At 40.5% G+C, this 25,909-nt stretch overlaps 1 protein-coding gene across 5 annotated transcripts in view; it reads left to right on the forward strand.

Annotated features, from left to right (window-relative positions):
* RARB (retinoic acid receptor beta) overlaps positions 1–25,909 on the forward strand; it is a gene marked incomplete at its 5' end in the record, with an annotated part of 192,368 nt that overhangs the window by 88,956 nt on the left and 77,503 nt on the right. Inside the window, one exon of one of the 5 annotated variants that reach the window (XM_080610162.1) lies at positions 8,799–8,900. The exons of 2 other annotated variants lie outside the window; for them this stretch is intronic. In XM_080610162.1, coding sequence (XP_080466288.1) covers positions 8,799–8,900 — 102 coding nt within the window. Of the gene's footprint in view, positions 1–8,798; positions 8,901–10,937; positions 11,110–25,909 lie in introns of those variants that run through there. 2 more of the 5 variants (XM_080610160.1, XM_080610164.1) reach the window with 2 other exon arrangements.

Below are 25,909 nucleotides of genomic sequence, written 5' to 3' on the forward strand. Positions count from 1 at the left end.
ATCAATTTCTGGTTCTTCTGACTAATCCTAGCCTTAATCAGCAGTCAGGCACTGCTACTGAGTAGTACCTTCATGAAGAGATGCTGGGAGGTGTGCGTTAGACCTGTGTGTCTTTATGCAAGAATGGCAGGTGAAGGAAGAGGAGCAGATTTGGATCAAGGCTTTTCTCCTCTTAACTTTCTACTGAGAGGGTCCCTGGGTCTTAGAGAGAAAAGGCAGGGTATTGTGTTACCTTGCTTGTTTGAAATGGGCAGTGTCAGTGGTGCCTGCCCTTCCTGGCCTTGATTAGTGTCTGCAGGACTGTGAATCCAGTTTTGGATGCATAAAGAAGAAATGAGACAGACAGTTCTCACTTGCTATGACCAGAAGATGGTCAGAAGTAACTGTATCTCACATCAGCCTGATCTCTTATTTTCTCCTCTGGAAACCTAGTAGCTCCACAGTGCACTCCAATGCACAGTTGCGGCTCACAGCACCGAAGTGTGACTGTACAAGGTGCACCCTGAGTGAGGATGTGTGCCCTTTCTCCTCCCCAGAATCCATCTCAGGCTCTCACAAAGGTGTAAACTAATAGGCCTGAATTATAACACTTTAAAAACAGAGAGCTTTAGGAGTCTTTGACCTAAATTTTGACATTTGTAGATACAAACTTTATTATTTCTGAGTAGTAGGAGAACAGGAACAGTATTAATGCTAATTGTGTATAATATTTGTACTTACATTTAATGTACATACACACAAATTAAAGCAGTTCTAAAACCAAAATAGGGAAATTGCTGTAATGAAGTAAATTGAGATTCTCATGTAATTACTTGATGACAGTAATTAGGACTATTAGGAAAAAAAAAAATAGTATGATAAGATTTGCTAGAGTGTATAAGCTTACAGTAGTCAGCCTGTACAGTTTTGGATGAAAGCACCACATTCTCTGATGGTGAGAATTTCTCTTCTGGATCAGTTACCACCCCTACCATGTCACCAGAATGGGTGAATCTGGGTGAAAGAGACCATTGGTACTTGGTAAATGTAGTCCATATAGGATCCCCACAGACTAAGCATAAACCATTTTACAAAAAATTACATTTTTTTTACATGTCACAACATCTGATGATACAAAATATGATTTAGACTGACCTGACCTCCCTGCATGCTGTTCCTTGTACCATCAGTATCCCATTGTGAGTCAGATAGCTTTTCTTTTACCTTAGTACTGCTTGACTCATTTTTTTCCTGAGAGTTTTGCAAACATATGGAACAATTCTGAAGCAGGAGAAAGAAAAGGTCTCTTACATCATGCCAGATGTGTTAACTGGGAAAGGGTTAATCTGCCCTCAGGAGTTGCTATGTAACTGAGCCCTGCTGGGAGAGTCAGGGTTTCCAGCCAATGAGACTTAGCCCGACAATACAATGCATCTATCTTGTGTTTCTAACATGTTGCCAGTTACTGAAGCTTTTCTGAATTGGAATTACACTCCTGCTCCTTTCATACTCTCCCACCAAGTCTTAAATTATTGTATTCCACACCAAAGTTAGAAAATAACAGTATAATGGTGTGCATTTATCCCTGGAAATTTTACTTTGGACAGCTTTGAGTAGTGCGTCGAAAGATCTCCTCTGCACCAAAACTAGGAAACTTGTAAAAGATGAGATTTCCCAAACATCTTGAGGATAGTATGCCTTGGTTTGCTCTCAGTCTTCCAGAAAGCCCTCTCCTGTCTTTCTCTTCTCACCTGAGCATGCATCCTTCAGCACATTTGCTTATGCAGAGAGAATGGCTAAATATCTCAATCTTAAGCTGTTCCTTCCTGCCTAAGGTATTTCAAGAAGCTAGTATTGATTTTTCCTTGCTTCCTGATTAGACTTTCTCTTTAGCAATCCTCTGCTTTAAGGCCACTCAAGACTTGAGGGCTGAAGCATGAATTCTTTAATTTCTCCTAGAAGAGCCAGATCTGTTTTCTCAAAGTCTCACAGCTCAAGCAAAGCCTCTGTGGTTTGCCAATGTAGGGAAGAGGTGGCACTCCTGAGGGTTTTGTTTTTCTTTTTTCCTGAAGGAGATCCACCCACAGTCCTTTGAAGGCAACTGAGAAGATGAGGGAGAGACTAAGCTTGGCCTGTAAAAACACTACTTAGGAATCTCTGCTTTGGCTGTTGGGTTCTTATAGGAAGCAAGAAGATAAAGTAGTATTTGTCAGCATGTCATTCAATTCTCAGTAAGAATTACTTCACTTCGATATTTGTGCCTCATTTTTTCCAGTGAGATTCTGCCTGATAATTTGTGTTGGCACAGCTCTCAGCCTTTCTTACATGCTTGTGCAGTCCTGCCTCTGAGTGACATACTGTTCCTGTGTTGTTCAGCTAGCAGAATAGGCTTGAGTAATCAGTGGTGTGCGCTTGTACTCTTAGTAAGTCTGTTTAAAAAGCAACCAACCAAACAGGTTTTAGATAAATTTAGGAATCCAGCAGTGGACCTTAAACTTTTTTAAGTCGTTAAATAACATGTATTCAGTAACTTGTCATTTAGTTTAGTCACTTAGGTTCTGGTTGTAAATAACACAGTGCTGTGCTTAAGGAGAATTCCAACACATTTCTCAGAATCGGGAGTGTGTGCATGCCTCATCCTTGTTACTAAATCTCCTGTGAGTTGAGGCTGACTTTCCCCATCCATCAATCTCAATAATTCCTTGAAGAAGTTGGGCCATTACCCTGTCTTCTGGCATATCCTGTGGGATACTTCATGCCAAAGACAATGTATGAATACAGCAAGGGCAGGATCTCAGAACCACTTTTGCGAAGGAAAGAGTTTACATGCAGATGTTCTTATTTGCATGTCTCTGTATAAAAATGGGTGAAATCTGTTCTTCTGGTAGCCTGATGAGAATATGTGGAAAATTAGTGTCCCATGAATGAGAAGCCTGTTCTTAAGACATTTGCCCCAAACTGTGGATGGATTAAAAGTAATGGGTTTTTTCAGTGTGATGGCAAGGTCTGTGCGGAATTGTTCAGTCATAAGGCGGCTCAAGATATCAAAATGAAGAGTTTTGGTCTGGTTTATGCAAAGCAGAATTGATAGTTTTATAGACTGTAAAGCCCAATACGCATTACTTGCTCAGAGACCACATTGCACATCCTCCACTATACATAGCACAAAAGGTCTCCTGAGGGTAAAAAATTCATGATACTTCACAATTGCTGGGCAATATGCTGCTGACCACCACAGTCTGTAACTGCACTCCAGCTCTGTAAGTCCTCTTTGATTAAAGCATGTGTGTCAGTCATGATTCCATAAGCACAGCCATATGTCTGGACAATATCTCTTTCGTGGCCCAGTATGGGAGTTTTGCAGACCAAAAATACGGGAATTTGCAGATCAATTTACTCATATAGGACTAGCTTAATGAAGCAGGTTGAGACCACACAAATTTTTTCTTGGTGGGCTTAAATTGCAGAAGTCAAGTAGAATTTGAGGAATGCACCAAAGAACAATCCGTTAGGTGTATTCTAGTAGAGTCTGGAAACCACTAAACATCTTGCGTGCTGCCATTGCTTGTTCTGAATGCAAGTGGAGTCCAGCCCAGCCTGATTTTTGCTGAGATCCCGTCTACCTTTGAATGTTACATTGGTGTAACAATGTTGGATGAGAAGGCAATCTGACATAGTTGTACCTGCAACAGCTCAGTCATGGAGAGTTATTGTAGCATGAAAAGGATATACAGACTCCCTTACCTTCTCAGCAGTAGTTACATTATGATAACCTGTACGCTTGTAAAACTGCCCCTGTTAACAAAGTTTACTTTTCAAGCTAGTCAATATAGTTACAGTGATAATAACGATCCTGAGATGAGAGGACATGTGCCCTTAGTTAATTCACACAGTATCGATGGCACATATGCTACAAAAGAAAAGGGATGCTGATTTGCCAAATACATACATCAGTTTCTAGGCAATCCTGCCTCATTTACAGTAAAAATTTGTGCATGCTGTACCCCAAACTGAAAATGCATCTGCATGTTAAAAGTGTGATTGAACAGTGTATTAGGGTAACAGGCAGAGCAGAGGTGTTGTTATGATGACCATCATTATCAGTGGATTTCAGGTGGTGTCACCACATTGTTATTGTTATTATCCCGGCTAGCCAGGCAGCTATGCCAGCACATTTTCCAGTCATTCCTTCATTCTGCTTTTTAAGATGCCCACAGATAGGATATTGGACTGTTCTTTCAGTGTTTGATGTAGGTTTGGGAACTAGTTAAGCGGGAATTGGATTTGCATGAATACATATGTCAAGCTGCCAAGCTGTAGATCTATTGCAGTTTACACTAATGGCATAATCCAATCCAATCTTTATTAGGCTTTATGTGACCAGAAGTCTGCACAAGTGTGTTTCTGGCTGTTGCTGGTCTCTGGGATTCCTCTATGTAGGTTGTCCCTGCAGCAGTGCAGGAGCACAAGCTCTAAATCCTGCTTAAGTCTGTCTTAAGTTAAACAGGGCCTAAGTGAGGTTTAGTCTTTGTTGGGATGTATGTCTGCACTGATTTGTAGTTCCAGTTACTTCTTGGTAACTTTGGTCTTTTGTCGGAAAAAAAAACTAGGGCTAATTTTCCATTAAGAATTTAAATTGCCATTAGTGAACCTCTAGAAATACTGTTGTGTCAGTTTCTATTCTGATTGTGGATACAACTACAGGCTGTAAGTTCTCGCCATTTGGAACTCAATTTATTCTGCATTTTATTTACTTACACACTGTGAGGCACCTTCCAGGATTTCAGAACATCAGGAAATGCTGTCCTTTTATTAGGTAAGTCTTTCCTTCCCCTGTCCCCTCCTTAAAAAAAGACAGAAACAAAACAGTTACTCGAATAGCCTTTTGGAATCTCTGTTTTCTTTTTAATGGAGCTCTGTGCTCTTTCACCTTCAGCCAATATACTACACCTATATGCATATTCAGCATATAGGAAACTTTATTGTTAGAAGTAGTATTCTCTACAGTTTAATATTCAATATTTCTACTTGCTCTTCTGCTCTTTCCTACATCTTGCTTATACTTACACTTTATAGATCTCACATCACTCATTTTCCCTGGATTATACAATGCAATGTGTCAGTGCCATGCATGGCACTCCAGTTACCTCAGGATTTTCATTATAACTCAATGTTTTGAGGGATTTATAGGCTAGCAGTAAAAATCTCTTTTCTTGGCTAAACCTTGAAACAAGAGTTTCTGGTCATTTAAAAAGAAAACAAAATGAAGCAAACTTTTTTCCTTTCCTTCCCTCCCTTTGCATTTAGCAGTGGTCTTTGCACTGCAGGATCTTCCTAAACAGCAAGTATAGAGTCAGTATGTAGGCAATTTTTAATGTAATAATGCTTTTTCTTTGTATGTGCTTCAAAAATGCATGTCATCCACTCTTCAGGCACATGATGCCAATCTTTCTGGAGCCTACAGCAGTCTGCCTTTGGTGCCTCAGGTGCAGTTTGGTCCGTGTTTTCCTCTATTTGCAACATGGATGAGTTCTACAGTGTTTTTAAAAATATATTTGTCCTTCGTTGTCTCACAGCCCACTAACTTGCTATCTACTTCTGTGTCATTTGAGTTAATCACAATCCAAAAAGACATGGGCTATATGTGACTATCTAGAACATCAGGGCTATTTCCAAAAAATTTGGAAAGGATATTAAATCTCATGCTTTAATGCTTAAGTGATTCGTTGTTACAGAACAGACTATCAGAGGACGTATGGGTGAGTTGTACTCTGCCAATCACTAGGGATTCCTGTATTTTCCTTAGATCTAGTAGCAGTCTTCTTAGAAACGGATTGCTGAACCAGATACACTTCCAGTTTTATCATTTAGGGCAGTTCTTTTCCCCTGGCTCTGGCCCAAAGGAGTGTACAATGCAGTTCGGATTCTAAGAAATGTCGTCACGTGCTGAAGTTTGTGGAGATGAATTATTTTTATAGCCTTTAAGTTAAGCAATCAGCTTTAAAGGCATCTTTGTGAATACATACCCACTGATTAAAACAGACAAAAAGCGTTTATCGCTAAGTGGCTCACAGACTGGTTGCATGCCTGAGTTCTGGGTTTGGAGCTGACTACCTCTGTTTTTCCCATCTAAAATAAAATACTGCTCTACACTGAATAGTCTTTTGCCACTTGCTTTTATACTTCAGGCCTGAAGTAACTCTTCCTGTTACGTGCAAATTCCTGTTTCAGTCATTGTAAGATGTGCATAAGTAGCATATAGCAGTCAGAAAAAAACCCTTTTTGACTTAATTTCACTGTAATTCATACTTTTCTGTATCACTTGTGCCATTTTGTGCCAGTAATTTTACTGTTTTCTTCAGGGTAATTCTTGCTCAGAATTGATACCCATTTCCCCAGTACTACCTTGGAGTTTTAAATATTCAGCAGTTCTCTTGCAACTCAGTGATTTTCTTTCCCATAATCTTTGGACATCATTCATGTGCTTGAGATGCAAGGAAAACATCCGTCTACACTAAAAAATACATGTAGTGCGGGGGGATTCAGGTCTTCAGATTTTGAAACCCTGGATCGCTACTTGGAAGGGGGGGAGGAACATGCCAAGGCAGACAAGTACTGTTTCATATTAACATCTATTCTCAATGAAGAGGTAAAAATCAAAGCCTCTGTGTGTGAGGCAGGGTTAGTGAACTGCCAGTGATTCTCCCAGCAACTGACACAAAGGAATCTGTGAGTATCAAAGCTGAGGCAGCAAGCTTAGTGTCAGCTCTTGCCTAGGGAGTAGTAGAAAACATCACTTTGTCTCTGCTTTCATTGCTTAAACACAAACATCATTCACTAGTAACCATTTACTCTGCTGTCAAAACTGTTTCAAGAGAGTGCTACATTTGATTAATAGTAAAATGCATGCAAAAAAATAAAAGTCTGCTGCCCCTGAGGTACTTCATTTGAGAGAATTTTTGCATGTAATACTTAATTTTTCCATCCTATAAATATGGCTGTAATATTCCAGGTATACTCTGTTCCTTCTAGTAAAGTAATTTTTGTTAGAGAGCCCAGTGCACTCATCCTAATTCCAGTTAATGCTCTCTTTCTCTTGATGAAGCATATTACGGCATGCTTACTCTCTTGTATTAACGAAAAAATGACCAGCACAAACGTGTGCAGTACATGATTCATAGTGCTGCTTTCTGAATTGTCCAGTGGGTAATTGTAGTACAAAAACCAGAGAAACAGATGTAGACCCTAAACCTTGGCTGTAAATTTTTGTTTTATGATTATGGGTTTCAAATGTGTTATGTCACACTGACAGATATACAGTAACACCAGAGGAAATAGATTTCTGACTTGAACTTTTGCTTTTTATTTCACTTGTGGCTAAGAATATGTTTATTGTAAAGTTTCTGCCATCACAGTCTGAGAGAAAACAGATCAAAGCGGTGATGTGAAATCACAATTTCTTTACTCAGATAAAGTGGAAGATATTGGAGAGCTGTTGCCTACTCACACCTCTAAGGGAGCTGGGTAGGCATTTAAAGTATGTGACAACACTTAATGTTTCATTGCATTTGAATTAGAGGGCTACTAGTTATCACAATAATCATGGTTAATCCTGATCTAAATTAGAAAATACCCCATTTTATGAACGTAGCTTTTCCTGATAATCTGTTTAAGAAAAACAAGTACCATGCTTGAAATATGAGATACATAAATTACTGTATTGTAGAAATAGTATGTGAGCAAACCATGAGGCTATTTGAAAGATTTGTTAATTGCGTGTGGTTTTAGTAATAAGTATAAGCATTAGCACAACTATTATTTGTAATAAAACATGAGAGCTACCTGGCTCATTTAGAGACTGTGAGAAAAAGCCATCCTTTTCAATTCACACACAGTAAGGTGTGACTTCCTGACATTTACTTTCAGAAGTTTCCAGTCTACATTTTGAGGTAAAATGGGCAGGTTTTATTTTTAAATACAATATGCTAATGGAATAAACATAACTGTATTTCTGTTTGTCTGATTTTGTTTATTTTGACTCGCAGGGGGAATATGTTTTTCTTGGCATAAGCTTAAATTCTTCCAAGAGCCCTGGTGCTTACAAAATGCTGTTTTCTCCCTAAACTGGAGGCTGACAAAATATACTGTGTTCTGTGTCATCCTTTCCAGTTATTTTTGTGGCGACACATTATACAGATGCCACACTTCTCATGCATCCTGCGTTATCTAGTTAGAAAATAGTGCCTTTTAATTTAGCTTTGCTGCTCAAACCAAAATTGTAGCAACGTGGCCAGCTGAGTTTTGAACAAAAATTTACCTGCTTTTCTGCTTGCCTTTTTGACACAGCAAATGCTGCTTGCTGGGCTGTAATGGTTTAAACAACCCTTCCCTGAAGGATGACTTTTTCAATAAGCATGTGCTGTGCATAACTTTTGGCTTACAGAGTGCAGGGGCTTCTTCAGTGGGGGGAGGACACCCCAACGGACTGAGAAAGTCCTTAAAAAGATGTTACTGAACTCCAGCGTTTATAACTCTTCTGCCTGGAGGAAAGACGGGAAGAGAGGCTGCCTCCTGCAGGGACAGACAGAGCGCTCCCCTTGGAGGAGGGGAAGGAGGCTAAGTAAGAAAAGCTTTTGGTTTTATCGCTTCAGACGCATTTGCTCCCAGATTGCAGCAGGTCTTTTTGCTTGCCACTGGTTTTCAATGTGGATGTATCAGTTTCAGGGAACAAGTGTGCACTGTGTGGAGGGTTTTGTTGTGTTTTGGTTTCTGATTGAATTCCCGAACATGTGTAAAAGTTTTGTTAATACAATCAGCAGGCACTGTCAGAGAGCTTTCGGTTCATCAAAGGACTTTTTGTGGAGAGGGGACACTGCATTCGTTAAAGTGGCTGTGCAGGTCCCACAATGAGTCTCTCCCTGGTATGTCCTTACAGTTACCAGTTGTGTGCCATGTCTGCACATAGCGTCCCCTTCTCCGCCTGAACTCCCGTCTTGCGCTTACAGGCAGTAATCAAAAGGTTTGTTTCCCAGTTTCTGAACCCCAGCTAGCTTTGGGGTGAGAAGCGAGGCTTCTCCGTGCCTCGGGAAACCTGGCTCTGGACTGGCTCAGTCCACCGGGGCTGAGGCAACTTGACTCTTTTGCTTAAAATGAAAGCATGCACGTGGTTGTTGAGCTCATGTGCTTTCCAGTCGGCTGAGGGAGTGTTTCTAGGCTGTTGGGTTTTATTAGTAAAGTGTCCATAGGAGTAAGGATTGGCGGAGGTCTCAATGGACTCTTTGTGAGCAGTGCTTATTTACCTAAAAACCATAGGGCTACCTGCTGGATTGATGCAAATGGTGCACCAGCACAATCCCTGGGAAGGCCTTGACAGCTAGTCAGGCTATGAGGGAGGGCTGCCAGCAGCGTGGTTTTGCAGAGTCCTCAGTGGATGTTTTGGTGGGAGTTGACCCCATGCCTTCAAACTGGCTGTGAGGGGCAGCCGTGATCTGCCCTCCCAGCACCCTGGTGTGGTTCCTGTTCCCCAGGCACCTGCTCATGGCCTTTCTGCCCTCCCGGGAAGCTGGGGCTCATTAGCCCTCTGAAAGCTGATACAACCCCTCCAGGGCCACACGACTGACACCAGCCCCTCTCTGCTAATCAGAGACAGGCAGGACCTGCCGGCGGCTGGGCTGGGGAGAAGAGGGGACGTGTGGCTGCCTCTGAGCTGAATGCTGAGGACAGGTTCTCCTGGGCAATGGCGCCTGCCAAATCTGGCCCACTGAGGGGACCTGGAAGCGCTGGGGGGTTTAGGAGCCAGGGTTAAGGGATGAAAGATGGACCTGACCCCCACACACACCCGAGGAGGGAATGGCCTGTGAGGTCTCTGCAAGGAGTAGGGCTGGCACCAGCCGTGTCTCAGCTGATGGCATTGAGCAGGGGTCCGTGCTGGTGTACATAGGGGCTGCGTTAGGCTGTGAGGCTGCTCCGAGTCTAGTCCTGCCACCGCGTAAGTTTAAGCGAAGCCCAAAGCTTTGGTACAGCAGCAGACGTCTGCACCTCACTCATGGCCTCTCTGCTAAAGAAAGGAAAGGGGCGGGGGGAGGGGGGAGGCACAGAAGTTTTAGCAGATTGAGCTGGAATTCTTCATTCTCTACAACGTCCGAAAGCATCGCTGCCTCAATTCCCACCCCCATTCCCCTCGTCCTCCGGCTTTTGGTTGCTTTGGGGTTTTTGGACTTTATTATTTTGGGTCTGTTTGCAAGTTGGCTCCCGGTCCGCGCCCGCCGCGGCTGTGCCCGCTCAGCACCAGCGGAGCAGCTCTGGCAGCGCTGAGGCTAGTCTTTGCCTGCCCGCCCGCCTGCTTTCGCCTGCCTGCTTGTTTGCAGGGCTGCTGGGAGTTGTGAAGGCGTGTGAGAATCCTGGGAGCTGGTGATGTCAGACCGCTTGGGTCATTTGAAGGTTAGCAGCCTGGGAAGGGTTCACGGAAAGTTCACTCGCATATATTAGGCAATTCAATCTTTCATTCCCTGTGACACAAGTAGTAGGAAGTGAGCTGTTCAGAGGCAGAAGCATCTATTCACAGCCGAGGGGGATCCCGAGTCCCTGACGGAGCTGTTTTATCCTGGGGAGGCGGGTGATCGGCACAACGCGGGACACGGCACACACCCGGCGAGCGCCTGAGGAGTGGGACTGAGTCTAAAGAGGTTTTGGGGGGAAATTCGTAGTAACTAAAACTTGGAATGCCGCTTGCTTCCCCCCATCTTGCTGGATTGGCTGGGCAGTCTGGAAAATGGTAAATGATCATTTGGATCAATTACAGGCTTTTAGCTGTGTTGTCTGTCATAATTCATGATTCTGGTCTGGGAAAAAGACCAACAGCCTACGTGCCAAAAAAGGGGCAGAGTTTGATGGAGTTGGGTGTACTTTTATGTGCCATTTTCCTCTACACCTAGAGGAAAGCACTTTTGCAGGCATTCTGTGCAGGGGGAATCATGTTTGACTGTATGGATGTTCTAGCAGTGAGCCCTGCTCAGATGCTGGATTTCTACACTGCGAGTCCGTCTTCCTGCATGCTCCAGGAGAAGGCTCTCAAAGCATGCTTCAGTGGATTGGCACAAACAGAGTGGCAACACCGACACAGTGCTCAATGTAGGTCCCAACTGTTATTTTTCCAATTTAAAGCTGATATTATTGTTGTTATTATTATTGTGTATTTGAAACATAAATATTTTTAATTAAGCACAGGGATAATGGGGGGAGGAAAGTTTTGTGTAAAATGTGGTTTGCAAGCTTTTTTTTCTCCTTTTGTCAAGAAAGGAAAAAGAAAAGAAGCACCAGACTGTTTTTTGTTTATCCCTTCTAATGTGGCATATTGATCCTAACAACAGTTGTGGAGCCAAGCAGGAACACATAAAATTATAATGTAGTACAGCAAATAACTTGCAAAACTCCAACCAGTGAAGGACAAATTTACATAACATCTCTGTGGTAGTTTTTTTCTGTGTCTCCTTAATCTAATTGTATCGCACTTCTGATAATCTAGATGCATGTTGTCTCAAAGTGCATTTTAGCAGAGCAGCCAAGCAATTAAAATACTGCTCTGAACAGTTCTTGAAAAGGCATGGAATTGCATTGGGTAGATACCATTCCAAAAATCAGACAGTAGTTTTAAGTTTCCTGAGAAAAGGCAATATTTCTTTGTACTGACCTTGCTGCCACCTTTCTTCTTCACTTTGTTGCTCTAAGAAGTTGCTGTTTTGCTAGAAAACTACTTACTGTGAACACCCTTTGAGTTTAACCATCAATTATTTCTATACCTTGAGATTCAGGCAGCGTTGCACTGGTAACGGAGGAGGGAAAGTTAGTGGCAGGGCTCTTCTGAAAATGCATTATTATATTGTAGGGTCTTGCTTTGTTGCTGAAGTAGATAGATGGTTAACAATGGCAGTATTTATCACCTCCGTTTAAAGTTTGAGAAATGACAAAAAGTGCCAGAAAGCATCACCTTATACAGCTTATAAAAGCTTGCAGGATGCTTCACTGCTCTGACGGTGATGTAGATAAATGACTTGGCTATCTATCAAAACGTTTTTAGCACACTCGCAGGCACTTCAGTACACCATTAACTGTGTAATTCTTTTTGAAACTGTTCTGCAGGACGTTAAAAAGTTACCTAGGAATTAAATAGTTTTTCCTTCAATACAGTTTATTTCAAAGGGGTGGAGGGCGGAACAGAAAAAATGTTTTGTGAAAGTGTTTTTTCACTGTGCTCAAAAGTTTTCAGTCACCATATGACGTTTGTGTGGGTTGAGTAATGAAAAGAGAATTGTAAAACTCAGTGACTACCAGCCTACCACACTGCAAATGTTTTGATGTCTTTACAACTAAAATGAGCTGTGAAGTTCAGCATGGGATGTTTATTTTCTCCGTGCTGTTTTCAAAATGCTTCAAACAAGATACAAACCAAAGCTTTTACTTCAAAATGTTTCTAGCTATGGGAGAGCTTCAGTTAGGGGAAGAGAAAAAAAACCAAAAAAGATGTTTTACTAAAAAGGTATTATCCTCCTTCCATAGTTTAAATTTTAGTATAACTTCAGTGGTGATATTGCGGAACTTGGGATTAAATAAACTTTCCTGGAGTAGCAGGCATACGCTGTTTTTAAAAAGCTTACGTTCGCAAAATGTTCTGTAAATAACTTCTGGCTTCAGAATGCCCTGCTCATTTTCTTGTATGTTATTAACACCTAGAAGCAGGATTCTTAAAAACAAAATATACGGTGCTTGTTCTTGGGCAAGTTAAACACAGGATTACCCTTATCAGAATGGAATGAGTGGTAAATATGTCATTTGCCTAGGGCCTGTGATAAGAGACAAGTGTTGATAACAGCAAAGTTTAGTTAATCAAAGAACTTGTATTAACAAGAGTAAATAAAAAATACAGGAAAATGCATTCAGGAATCCAGTCTTGTAACTTTGTAAGCAATAGGATTAATCTTCACTGCATGGGAATTTATAATCAGGACGAAACCTGAATCATAATACATTGGCTGTAATTTGAACTGTGAAAGTTAATGGTATAGAAATGTGGAAAAGCAGTTTAGTTAAGATCCAAATGAATAGTTCTCTTTGATTTCTAGAAAAAACTGTGGTTTTAATTTTGATGAAAGTGTAAGCACTTCATGTGTATGGGTAAATACATGTAAGTGGATTATGAAACACTAAAATTCTCTCAACGTGTAAGATTTTATCTTGCATCTCATAAAAATAATGACAAAACCAGAATTTCTGTGGTGCAGAAAACTTCTAATGGTTTAAAGGTTGCTCCAGTGCTTGTAAATACAAAGATAGCAATGTTTAACATTAACTTGAGTGTTTCCTGATTCTCTATTTTTATGAAGACCTCTGTAATTTAATTCAGGGTAATTGTAGCCAAATTTTGAAAGTGTTAGACATGTGATAGGTTTTTTGGTCTAGTTTGTTGTTCTATTTTTGGCTCTGCCATAAAAGCAGGACACCTGCAGCTATTGCTTTAGGCCTTAGAAATATTGCTTTGATAGAGATGTGATTGTAGAGTAAAAGGTAAATGGTTGTTGAGGGACTAATACATGGATAGTGCAGGCTCTGAACAGGCCAGTAACAATCCCAGACAGCATCAGGGTTTCAGCTCAGATGCTGGCAGAACTGGCAATTGCAGGGATTAGGGCAGAATGCTTTAGGTCTCCAACTTCAGTACATCTTCAGTATGTTAATCCCATTACAATTCACTAATCAAGCACACTCCTGCAGCATCACGAATTTGCTAGTCCACGAGGGTCTGCAAAGTAAAAATAGAGGGTAAGGCACAACACACACGACCTTAACTTGTGTGGCATTTTTTTCCTACCGCCTGTGGGAGGAAAAACCTGCTACGGGTTTGCAATGCAAACGTTAGCCACTGTATGTTGCAAGATGTGTTAAGAGAACACACAAAAATACCCAGTTTTGTGCTTTGTATGTTTTATGTGATATTAGATATTGTGGATTTAAAAGGAAATTATTTATTTGCATAGAAATGTTAAATGCAAAGAAATACTCAGAAATGAGAGTAGAATCAACTGCACTTATGAGTCATTCTCACACCTTTTCTCATAAGATAAAAATCTGGTCAGTAATCAAATCAGACAAGAATAGTTCTTATGACAACAAAACAGTAAATATTGCAAGAATGAACAATTCAGACTTTTTTTAAATAAGGTAGAATTTTCTACTCCCTCATAGTGCAACAACAACAGATATTGAGAGAAAACTAGTAACTTTTGGTGAAACGTGAGCTAACTAAATACTGCTGAAGTGGGAACAGGACAGGCCATGAGAGAGGATCTGCAAGGACTGGTGATTTGGCCTTAGAAAAGCCTATTAAAAAACATCTTCATTATTCTTCATTAATTAAACAGGCAAAAAAACCAAATCAGCAGGCCCCAAACAAGAGTAAGTTTGTTTGACAGCATGTAGTGTTTCAGCTAATTATATCAAGTAGAAAACTACTGCCCTACTGTGTGTTGTTAGACTTAGAAGAATAAGAAATTTGATGAATGCAAAAGTTATGGATATGGCAGCAGAACATAATAGGATGTTGAGTCTCGCACAGTATACAGTTCTTATTTCAGTGTGGTGGGAAGTGTTTTCCTGGAGAGGATCTAGCAGGTATTAACTTTCAGAAAGTTCATGAAGATTGACTCTAGAAGGCGTGCATTTTCCTTCTGAATTCTGGATTATTGCAACTTTTGGGTCAGGTTCTTGTTCCCTGCAAGCACTGGAAACATCTGTGCTCAACCGAAAAAAAATGCTCAGTACTTAATTTTCTTTCATCTTTCTGAATTTAAAAACAAACAATTTGAAGTGAAGAACTTGTAATCTGCATTCCCAAGTATCAGATTGCTGCAGGTGTGTTTACTAGTGCCTGGAAGGCAAGATCTGCTTGAACCAGGCTATTTTCTTTAAAGTTCATCTATAAACTTACAGCTAAATCACTAGGACTGATTTGCTCAGGATACAGTCTTTGTTTAAATTTTTATACTCTTAGCTTAATACCCTGAAATATGTGATGAGGAGAGTTTATTTCTGATCCCCTTCATTAAAAAAAAAAAATGCATAGTTTTCTTCCAGATTAATTGAAATGAGAACAACTGTTCTCTAGGTGGATCCTGATACAGTCAGCCTGTATCAGGAAAATGCTGCTGGTACAGGAAAACTGTAATGGACATATACCACTGTCAAAAACTCCAGCACGCAAAAATGATGAGAGGTGTTTGCTGGTGAAGTCCGAGTGGGTAAGCATGGAGGAGAAGCAATGTATCTTTGGGTGACTCCCTGCTTGCCTAATGAGTCTGTGCAGCCAAGGTGCAACTTGTCAAAACAAAGCCAGGCTGTCGTGGTGCTGCTTTGCCTCGAAGAGGGTTATGGTGAAGTTAAGGAGTTGAAAGAGAGAGATAATGTTTCAGACAGCGAAGTTAGTCATCCTCACATCCAGTTAAATCCCTGCTTACTGCTGAGCTGTTTTCATTAACCATGTGTGTGTCATGCCTGCACCAGGCTCTATGGAGAGAGAGGTGCCCCGGTTGGCAATTATGCTTCCACCTCTCCTAAACATCCCAAGTGACTGTTTTTGCTCAGGTCTAATTTATATACTGCCTTTTACACAGGCGATGAAGTGCGGCTGTGTTACACAGCCAGCATTTCGATTTGGGAGCGGGGTTGTGAAAAGGACATTGTACTCAGGACTGTCTGCCACGGTCGGCTGCGCCGTGCCCCATCCTATTGAGACCTCAAAAGCAGAGCACAGCTACGATGAGTTGTGAGATCTGTTTGGCCATGAGGACCAGTGCTGGTATGCATGCGAGTAGGGAGGGAGCATCCCTCTCCCCCTTACAGTTTCTGCCTGAGGGGGCTGGCAGCAGGCTCCGAGCAGCAAATCTACAGGGATGGGCAGCCGAGGCCAAGTTAGCTGTGGTTTCAGAAGGCTTTCCAGAGCTTTGCTAGGCTGTAGCGTGCAGACCCATGAGGAAGGATATCAGTTGATGTATAAAATGGCCAAGGAGCTTCGGTAAATAGACTTTACCCTTCAAATCCAGAGGTCCTGGCAGCGGCTGTGTGGGAGGGTGGGGTTGTACTTTTCCCCTTCCTGTACTTGGACACTTTTGATTATCCAGACTTTCTGGGACTGAGCAGGGCTGCCTAATAACAAAGCCTGCATAATATAATTGCCTAAATAGGCCTATTGTCCTTTTCAAGTCACTGTGCTGTGAAATCTTCCAACTTTTTGCTGAAAATGTTGCATCTAACGTTTAGATGGCTTAATGGCTACGGCAAGGAGGAGATCTGTTTCCCTCATTTCTCACTGCTGCATGGTTGAGAAGCTGATTATATTCCTGCCCCCTATTGATATTTAGTCCTTTTGGGAAGCAAATATTTTAGCCGCTTCTGGCAGGGAAAACTGCCAAAAGTAATAGGGCTGGAAATACAAAGCTATGATTGATTCTGACCTTTGCTCACGTGCATGAAGTCTGTCCCCATGCACTGTGACCCATGCCACTTCTTGCTGAAATCCAAGCCCTTTCAAACCAAATGGAACCATGAAAATACAAGCCACAAAATGCTCCAAACTATTCTAAAGTAACAGGATAATCATTTTCTCTGTACTGCAAGAAACAGTATAGGCAGGAGGGCAGCAAAGCTGGATTTTCTAGCAGGCAGACCAAGAGTAATGTCTTTCATCTGCTGCTGCCTTTTTATGAGAACCATATTCTAGGTACAAAATAAACAAACTGGTATCATGTGGAAATGATTCTTCTGTGCAGTTTTTCAGTCACAGCAATCTTAGCTGTTCCTCTTAATTGCAATCAGCAAACAACTTTCAACCAAAAACGTGGGGTTTAAATTGTCTTTTTAAAAATAATCTAAGGTTTGGGATTTTATTATCTATCTTTGCATGAGCAAATACGTTTCAAAAGCTAAGAATGTCAGAAACAGTAGCCTAAAGTTAGCGTCCTAAATCCACATTTCATGGCTTCATTTCCAAGTATGCTGAGCATTTAGGAGCTCCCTCAGCACTTTAAAAAACAGGCGACATACTGAAATGACCAAATGCAATTTAGAACCTTCATTTAATGTTAAAAATTTTTAAAGGACTGCCCCACTTTCCCCAAGCTGTATAAAAAAGTAATTAAATGACAGAGTTCAGAACATTAACAGTGGAAATAGAGACACTTATAAGACAACGTAGGACTTGCTTATGAAAACATTACTCTCTCTATGAATTTACAAGTCAGCTGAGGTTTTGTCCCTGTATTTTGCCTGCCTCAGATTTCCCTGATTCTCAGTTTGCTTCCCTGCGTTAAAGTCCAGTCATCACTTATTTATCTGAGTGGTTTCAAACTTGTGGTAGTATAGATTTTAATAGCAAAATTATCTCTTCATATACTCTCTCATCATTACCAGCTGCTCAAGATTGATTCCCAGTGGCAGCAGTTTAATATGATTGTGGTCACTGTGCATTGTGCTTATTTTGAGGAGGAGAAAAGAGGGAAAAATCTAGCTTCCTTCAGCTCGTTTTAGTAATCTGAATAGGAGCAGAGAACTTGCATCATATGACGGGGCAGCTCGCAGCAGCTCACCAGCATGGGGTCCCTGTGTGAGAACCTTCCTTGTACATGACAATCTGATAAGGATATCATGTGGTTTGGAAACACATTCCCACAATGTTCACTTCTTTGTCCTTTTATTTAGGAGTGGGTAGGAAAAGAGCTTTTTAGTAAACTAATGCCAGCCCTTATATAACTGACCTCACTTTCTTTTAGCGTCCTGTTTGAGCCTTACAGTTTCTTCAAGTACTGTTGTTAAGAGAGATGGAAATATAATCCAGCAAGTCTGTGTAAAGAATCTTGGACACAGAGTGTATAACACACCTTTGTTCCCCTCGGACAAGGTGATTTTTCTTTCCCATGCTTATACCATATATAAACTGAATATTGCAAAACTATGTAAGTTAAATATACACATGCTAGTGACACTTGTATGGCTTTAACAGGTTAAAGCTTGAATGAGTATTTATAAATTCTCAGAGTGTTCTGGATCTTCACCACTAAGGGCATGGTGTTAAAGTCCATCCATAGTTTGGAGGGATTTCCGTTTTATGCACTTCCAGTGACTTACATTTTACCCTCTAAGTGCATCCGCTAAGAAAAAGAGCAGAGAAGTGTCTGGCAACAAAGAGATTTTTTTAGCAGAGCTTAGTTTCTTTTAGTGGTTTGGAGGATCTCATTCTATTGAACCATAATATTTTTCTCTAGGCTCATGTTGTATTTTTAGCAAGGCTCTTTGAACAATAAAATGACAAATTAAGTATATTTTTGTCTTTTAGACAAAAGCATTTAAATGCACTCAACCGTCCACCCTGGATTTTAATAAGAGTTTCGGACACAGAGTGGTTGTATGAGTGAGCCTTCAGTGTTATGTATTTACCAGTACTTTTATGAAATACCAGTAAAAGCTCATGCCATTGCACTGGATATTCAGCACAATGAGCATGCAACGTTTCTTTAGAAATAAAGAAGGATCATCCTCCTGTTAAAGATATATAGCAGAGGTGGGGAGCAATTAAACAAGTTGCTAGTGTTGCACCAACCAGAGAAAACTACCACAGGTTGATTTAAGTCAGAATTCCTTCAGAGGGGTGCTTCAATCCAAGAAAGCCATTTGTGCCTGTAACATATAAACAGTGGAAGGAATGGTTCCATTAAAATAAAATTTTAAAAAAATTAAATAACAATAAACCCCAAAACAGACAAAAGCCAACACAAAAACACACACACACAAATCCAAACAACAGTCAAGTAATAAAAAATCTCTCAAATCCTATGATTTTTAAATCTGAATGCAGCTTGAGGTTGAGTGGTCATTGGCTATTACACCGCTCAAGTGGTCTTTTCTGCAAGCTGGTTGCACTACAACACATGGCATAGAAGTGTATATCTGCTCTTTGCCCGCAAGACTTTGATGTCGTCTTTGTGGTCTTGTACCAGAATCACTCTTCTGCCAGCTGGTGACCAACACCACGAGGATTCCCAGGTCTCTGCATGATACGTGGAGGTAGCAGCATCTGAGTTGCTTTAAGTATTTTGCTCCTTTGCAAATCCTGATCTGGGATAGAGCTGTTGAGGCACAGTGCAGCTGTACTCTGGCTTCCAGGGGTCTGGGAGCCTCATGCCCTCGGTGCTATTGCTCAAAGACTGTCTTCTGGCAGAGTCCAGGACAGGGAGCGTGCTCCTCTGCAGCTCACCTCTCTGGGTCTGCCGAGTGCCTTTTTAATTCCACACCTTGCACTCAAAATCCCACCATGCAGACCAGTGTTGCCTGTCTTTCCAAGACGGAGCATTCACTCGCACTCCAAGGAAAAGGAGCTAGGAAACTGTGTCACAGTGCCATCTGGCGATACCTGCCCAAACCTTCCTTTGGCAAGGGCTACAGCGGCCGAGGCAGCTGATCCGCAGATGGATGCTTTCCCGAGGACCCTGGTTCAGGTGCAGGGAAATGCCTGTCCACCCCAAACATGTAATCTCTGGGGCTTTTTTGCACAGCTCTCTAGGTTGCTCTAATCCTTTACAAACCTTCCCTTCCTAGTGAAGAGCACTGATCCACCAGTATGCATTTTTGGCTTGGGGCACAAGTCAAAGGGCTGGCTAAAAAAGTCAGGCATGTGTGACCTTTCTCATTGGTAAGATAAGGTCCTGGGGGGAAGGTTGGTTGGTTTTTTTTAAGCAGTTGTTCATACTTCCGTCTTTCAGCTTTTGGTCTGAGGAGATTTTTCTTCCTACCCACATCTTTCACAATATTCCTTTGCATTGCTTTGCTGTTTGGGTTTCCTCTTTTCATTCGAGGAAGAAATTTTAGTAGTTACTGGATCAGGTTATATGTCAAATCCTCCTTAGTGGCTGGCTGAAAGTCTTGGAAATCAGTCTTTCTCAAAGATCCGTCTATTTCACCCCAGACTTTGAACATTAAGATGTAGAATGCAGAACAAATGGCAAATCTCCTGTGTCTTTCAGATACTTCTTCAAAATGTCTTTGATGAAGGAGCTAACAGAAGAATATACTTTTCCCTAGTCCTCATCCCCAGTGAAGCTCAGCCTTTCTCTCTCCTTTTAGAGAGCATATTCTGGCTATGCAGGTTAGGTATGCATGTATTGCCATATTCACTTCTCTGAGACCACACCAAGAAGAATCCATGATCCCTCCGAAGTTTCAGAAGGAAGCCTTTGGCTGCCTGCAAGAAGTCAGAGCTGACTCATATCCTTCTGTGGTTTGGTTTTTTTTTTTTTTTGCCCCCCTTATCCAAATCCTTTCCTTTCTCTGTGTTTTGGAGAGGTCCTGCAAGACTTCATGGTTGAAGCGCAAGCTATGTGTTAGGAAGTGCTGCATGTCTGGAGGCAGTTTGGGAAAATAGCTGTGCCCCTCTCCCTGAGATGGAGTCTTGTATGAACGCTGCGATTGTTCACAGGGCCTGTTTTCACCTTTACCAGAATGTGAAAACAGAGCTTGGTTACACTGATACTGCCCAGTGACACTATGTTTTGCTTCTGCTAACCTCAATTTCTGTGCAACAACAAGAATCCACTCTGACGAAAAGAGGTGAGGAAGAATGATGCAATTAAATGAGATTAAGTCAGAGTATCAGTTTCCCTGGAACACATATTTGGCTCGTTGCCGACAATCTTTTCCCCGTTTTTCATATAAACACATATTTTCACATGATAACTCTTTTTGAAATATTAATGCTTCCAGGGCTGCATTACCTTTGTTTCTTCATCAAAGTCCATTACTATGAAAAGGCTGCTGCTCCTTAGGCTGTTTCAGCTTCAAAAGAGTTTTAGGGCCTGGTCTATTGGAAAGCTCGGGGGTATAATTAGTGAAAATGGAAATAGATGCAAGAGAAATTTAGTTCCTGATGTTTTAATTTAGTGTAGTACTGCCATGTGTTGTTGAAGAGGATTCTTAAAGGCAAACATAATTATTTCATTATGGTCTTCAGAATGCTTTCATTGGTCTTAATGACAAGAAGCTGCATGAGGAGTCATACATTTTAATTAGGACTTCTTATATTTACATCAGATAAATAACAAATAATTGATGAAAAACAAAGTCTTCTGAATGGATGATTTCACACAGAGCTCTGGTTACAGTTTAATGATAAAACATTTCTCTTATTGCTTTGCATTTTAATTATCTAGAATTATTACTCTTACAAAGATCTCAAAATACTGTCATTTCCATGCATTTCATTAGATTCACAACTAGTTTATATGACTTTGAAGCTGAGAAACGTGTTTTTCAACATACATCGTTTACAGTCAGTTTCCAGCTCTATTAATTTCACTTTGCTTTCATTTCTTACATTTACATGCCTTTTTTTTTTTCCTGGCAATAGACTCTCCCTCCGATAAAAGCTAGTGGGAGGAGTCAGACCTTTCCCTGTATCCAATTCCCTACATAGGGGCAAATCCTGCAGTTGTTACCATCCCAAAACTGCTGTAGAGGTTGAGCAAGTATGAAATTGTAGGTCGTGTAGTGGAATTTTTTAAGGAAAACTTTTTGTCACCAGCTTAGTTGAAAGTTGTACTCTGAAATCTCTTTGATTTATTATGGAAATCTTATCAATACCCTTTTATAATTGTGTGTATGCTTTCAGGTGCATTTAAAATACCTGTATTTTTTTTCCTTTTCTTTACCCTATTATTGGATACTTCATAATACCAGGATAAATTATTTTAGAGTTTCCTACTTGCAAAAGCCTTTTATGTTTGCAAGCTCTCCAGCCTTTCATTTTTGTAACAAAATGTATTTCACATGATTCATTCCTGCAAGTATACAGAATGCTAATTGTTGTTATTGATTTTAAATTTCACAACCATTACAAGTAACACAGATTAGTGGCAGATAAAGAGTAATAATCCATGGAGTTCTGGAAGTGTTTCATGTTTGTCTGTAGTACTTTATGTGATCAATAGTAACTGCCCCATTGAAACTAACTGCTGTATCAAATAACAGTAAATCAAATGAATGTGCTTACAGATTATTTATTGAAAGCTTTAATTGTTCACTGGGGCCCTGCTTATCTCAGGAAACAATAGAAGGCAGTGATCAGGCAAACTGCTTTGCAAATGCCAGGAGTGCCAGCAAACAGTGGGGTGTCCTTCCTGCCTCGGTGGTGTGAGAGCTTTCCAAAATGTGCCGTGTCCCGCTGTACTGGAGTTGCCCATTGGGACTGGTCCTAGCGTAAATTGGTCAGAGGTGAGTATTCTTAGAGAGCATTTCTTGAGTTCTTAGGTCACTCTTTCTAATTATTATAGGTTGCCATCTTTGGATGACAGACTTGTTATATCTGGTGGGTTAAAGTGTGGAAAAAGATTTCCCAAAATTTCCAAGAGTTCCATTTAGTGACAGGATTCCTTAGAAAAGGAAGTAAAGGAAGGCATACCAAACATACTCTGTGGAAAGCTTACCTACATGTATTACAGTTTTGGGCAATTGCGTGCTGCTGTACAGTTGTCAGACTTGTGCAAATACTAAGAAACCAATTATTTCTAACTAACAGCACCATAACATTACATTTTACTAATTGCATAAAATGGACACTGTTTTGTAAAACATACTTATATGCCTATGTGTGATATTGGATAATCATGATATAGACATTTTAAAATTACTAAAGCATGGTAGCTTTAGTCATAGATCATCTGGAATTGAATCTCACTTGAAAACAGTGGCTTCCTTTTTTCAAGCATAAGCTTTGCCTTAAGTTTCTTGGGACATCAGGTGTCAGGACTGAAGGTTGCTTGTCCAGTTCTTGGGAAATAAAGTAGTTCCTTTTTGCCATATTCTGTATAAGATACAGTTGATATTTTCCATGTTTGTAAGACTGGGATATTGCAGTCAGTTGTGATCAGCTTAGCTGGGCAATAAAAAACCAAGTCACTGGTAAACTAGGGATTGAGTAAGACCAGGTGAATAGGAAGTACTGCTAGCGTGTATGTGTTTGCTTACAATGTACCGACAGACGGTATACAGGTAAAATTATGAGCATTCCTCACTCCAAGGGTTTAATAAGAAAATTCACTGCAGGTAGAGAATAGGAGAACAGAATATCAGGAAATGTGCTCTGCAGTCACGGTACTCATCCTATCTCCAGTCTCTTGTGAATGTCTTATTTTATTGATCTTTGCACTTCTAGGCAGGGAGTGGAGGTATGCCATAGTCGCAGTGTTGCTACTGCTTGGCTTTAGGACACTGAACTCCTTTCCAGCATCCAGGTTCTGCTGCACCTGTTGTGCAAGGGGCAGAGGGATGTTTGCCAGTTTGACTGCACCAGCGTAAACTAAAATGCACCTATTAAAAAAAAATATACATATATATAAAGAACATTTATGTAAGCTCAGTGGCAAGGACTCTGAATTCCTCTGAAGGAGAGGAAATACGGAGGTGTGTCAGTTTTTCATGGTACCTTCCCCACTGTGTTATCATCTTTTGTCTGGCAGGTATTCAATTCAGAAATATGGAAATTCTGCTCAGGCAAGCATTACGCTTGCTAAACTGTATATTTTATTTGTCCCCTCAGAAGATACTGTTGATGCTCGGTTCTTAAATATTCCATAAGCTTGAATTTTCTACGCTAGCATCAGAAATGTTGAGATGAGCTGTCCTGGTCTGGTATGCTCAGGAGTTTGAGGACAGCGTTTGTCCCTGTTTTGATCTCAGATGTTGCTCATGTATGTGTACTGGAGCATGTTAGAAAGGTTAAGTTTTGGTTTGACTGCCCTTCTAGTTGCAGATAAGCTCAAGTGTGATGAAAGCCATTTTTTCCTGTTCTGTCATGTCTAAATGTAAATAATGTATTGTTTTAATTATACTTCCACAGTTGCAGCAGTACATTAACGTGGGTGCAGTTAAGTTAGAGTAAAGATTAGTTTTGATGCTTACTCAAGTAGTAAGCTATGTGGATGTAGAAACATCTATATACAAGCAGAAGTACCCCAGAAGTCCAGTGCAGTAGCGTTAAGGGTATGGGAGATGTGTATGGAAATACCGCACACACGTTTAGGGATCTACCTTTGCTTCTTTTAGTCTATGCATTGCCCTGTCCTCTGCAGGAGGCTGCTGCTTCACGTCCGGAATAACTCATGGCTCCATTTCACAGCCCCGAGCCTTGCTAGCTTCAGCAAATGGCCCTGTCTTGCAGCAGCATAGCTGGGAAGCTGGACACATGCTTTTCTGCCCACTCCACTGGAGCACTGGTAACCTCTGGGAAAGGCCAAGGGGTGGCTGCCTGGGATTTGCTGGTTCAGCTGGTTTCATCCCAGCTCCATTGTGGCATGGAATTGTACCTCTGGGTGATTTAACGCCAAAAACAAGGTCTGTGTTGAAGGCCTGAGCGTGAGATCCTGAGCAATGAGATACAAATGCCTGTTGCCTTGTAAAAAAGGTGAGTGGCTGTGTGACAAGGAGCTGTCAAAGAAAATAAGGAGATAGACCTCCTTTTCTAAGGAAATCAAAATTTAGAATTAGCAGAGCAATAAAAGCCTTCTAAGGCAAAAGCTGGAAACAATACATTTTTAATAAAATGGGCAGTTACTCTAATTGCTGATCCCCTACTGTTCAATTTCTTTTAGTACCCTTATTCATTAAATTCAGCATACTTATTATTTACAGATGTATGTGTTTTAACTTGTTTATAGAAACTATGCCTTGCAGAAAGCTGTGGATGGTATAATACTAATTTGTGTTTATTGCTGCATATAATATGCAATTCTAAAAACAATTAAAAAGAGCAGTGGAGCTCATCATTGGAGTCAGCCCTAAACTGCCCATGAAAAGTGAAATATTAGTACCATGTACCACCTTAAAGGTTCTAGGCCATTTGTAGTGGATTGATAGCATACCCATGAATGAAGATTCACCTGTTCTTAAAGATTTTAAGCTCAGCAGTCTAGTTTCTAGATATTATTCTAATGTAACCCATTTAAACATATGTGATGGAGTTCATAATTGTCCTTGTAAATGGGTATAGAAGGGAGGGTATATAAATCAATTAGTAATATCCAGCAGTATGGCTGTAATACAAATTAATTGGGATGATAAGCATTTTATCTGCTACTATACTCTCTTGAAGTAGTTTTGATCACTGAATTGGCTCTTGTTGAGTCAATCTATTAATTTTAAGATTTAAAAACACCTAAGATCAAAATGTTCTGAATCAATAGTCCTAAAGTTTGAGAAATAAAATATTTAACATATTACACAGCAGATCAGTTTTACTGCATTTCCAAGTGGAGCACAACAGTTTTATTTTGTCCATGTGGTACTGAGTGTAATAGTATTACATGATTAAAGATATTAAAATACTCGTTTTCTTGCTGGATTTAAGCCACAGCATAAAGTCATGATGGATGCTGTCATAAAAACATGTTGAATATATAGGAAATAAATTTATTTGGCAGACATAGTAATACTGAAGACCAATACTAACTTGGATAGGAGGTGAGGTTTGAAGAATAAAATCATAGTTTTATATAATTCTCTGAATTATTCCATTTTGCATTTAATGCTTGAAAAGATTTGATGATAAAAGTCCTCAAATGCTATAAAACATTTAACAACTATACATGGAGACTTTATGACTTAGTAAAATATTTGGATATGTGTGAAGATTATGGTGGCTACTTCATTTCTCTTGCGTTTGTTATTTATTATTACAGATACTTGAGCTGCATTTTCTCTCATTTATGTTTAGAAGTCAAGAGTCTTTCTTGGAATTGGTGGCTTGACAAAACTGTAAAATCTGAGAAAAGACTTAGGCCCCTTTTATTTTAAGTGGTTTGTCCCTCACAGTGTGCCTTTTTTCTTGTTTTTGATCATGCGA

This window comes from Psittacula echo, assembly GCF_963264785.1.
Source record: "Psittacula echo genome assembly, chromosome: 2".
In the NCBI taxonomy this organism is placed as follows: domain Eukaryota; kingdom Metazoa; phylum Chordata; class Aves; order Psittaciformes; family Psittacidae; genus Psittacula; species Psittacula echo.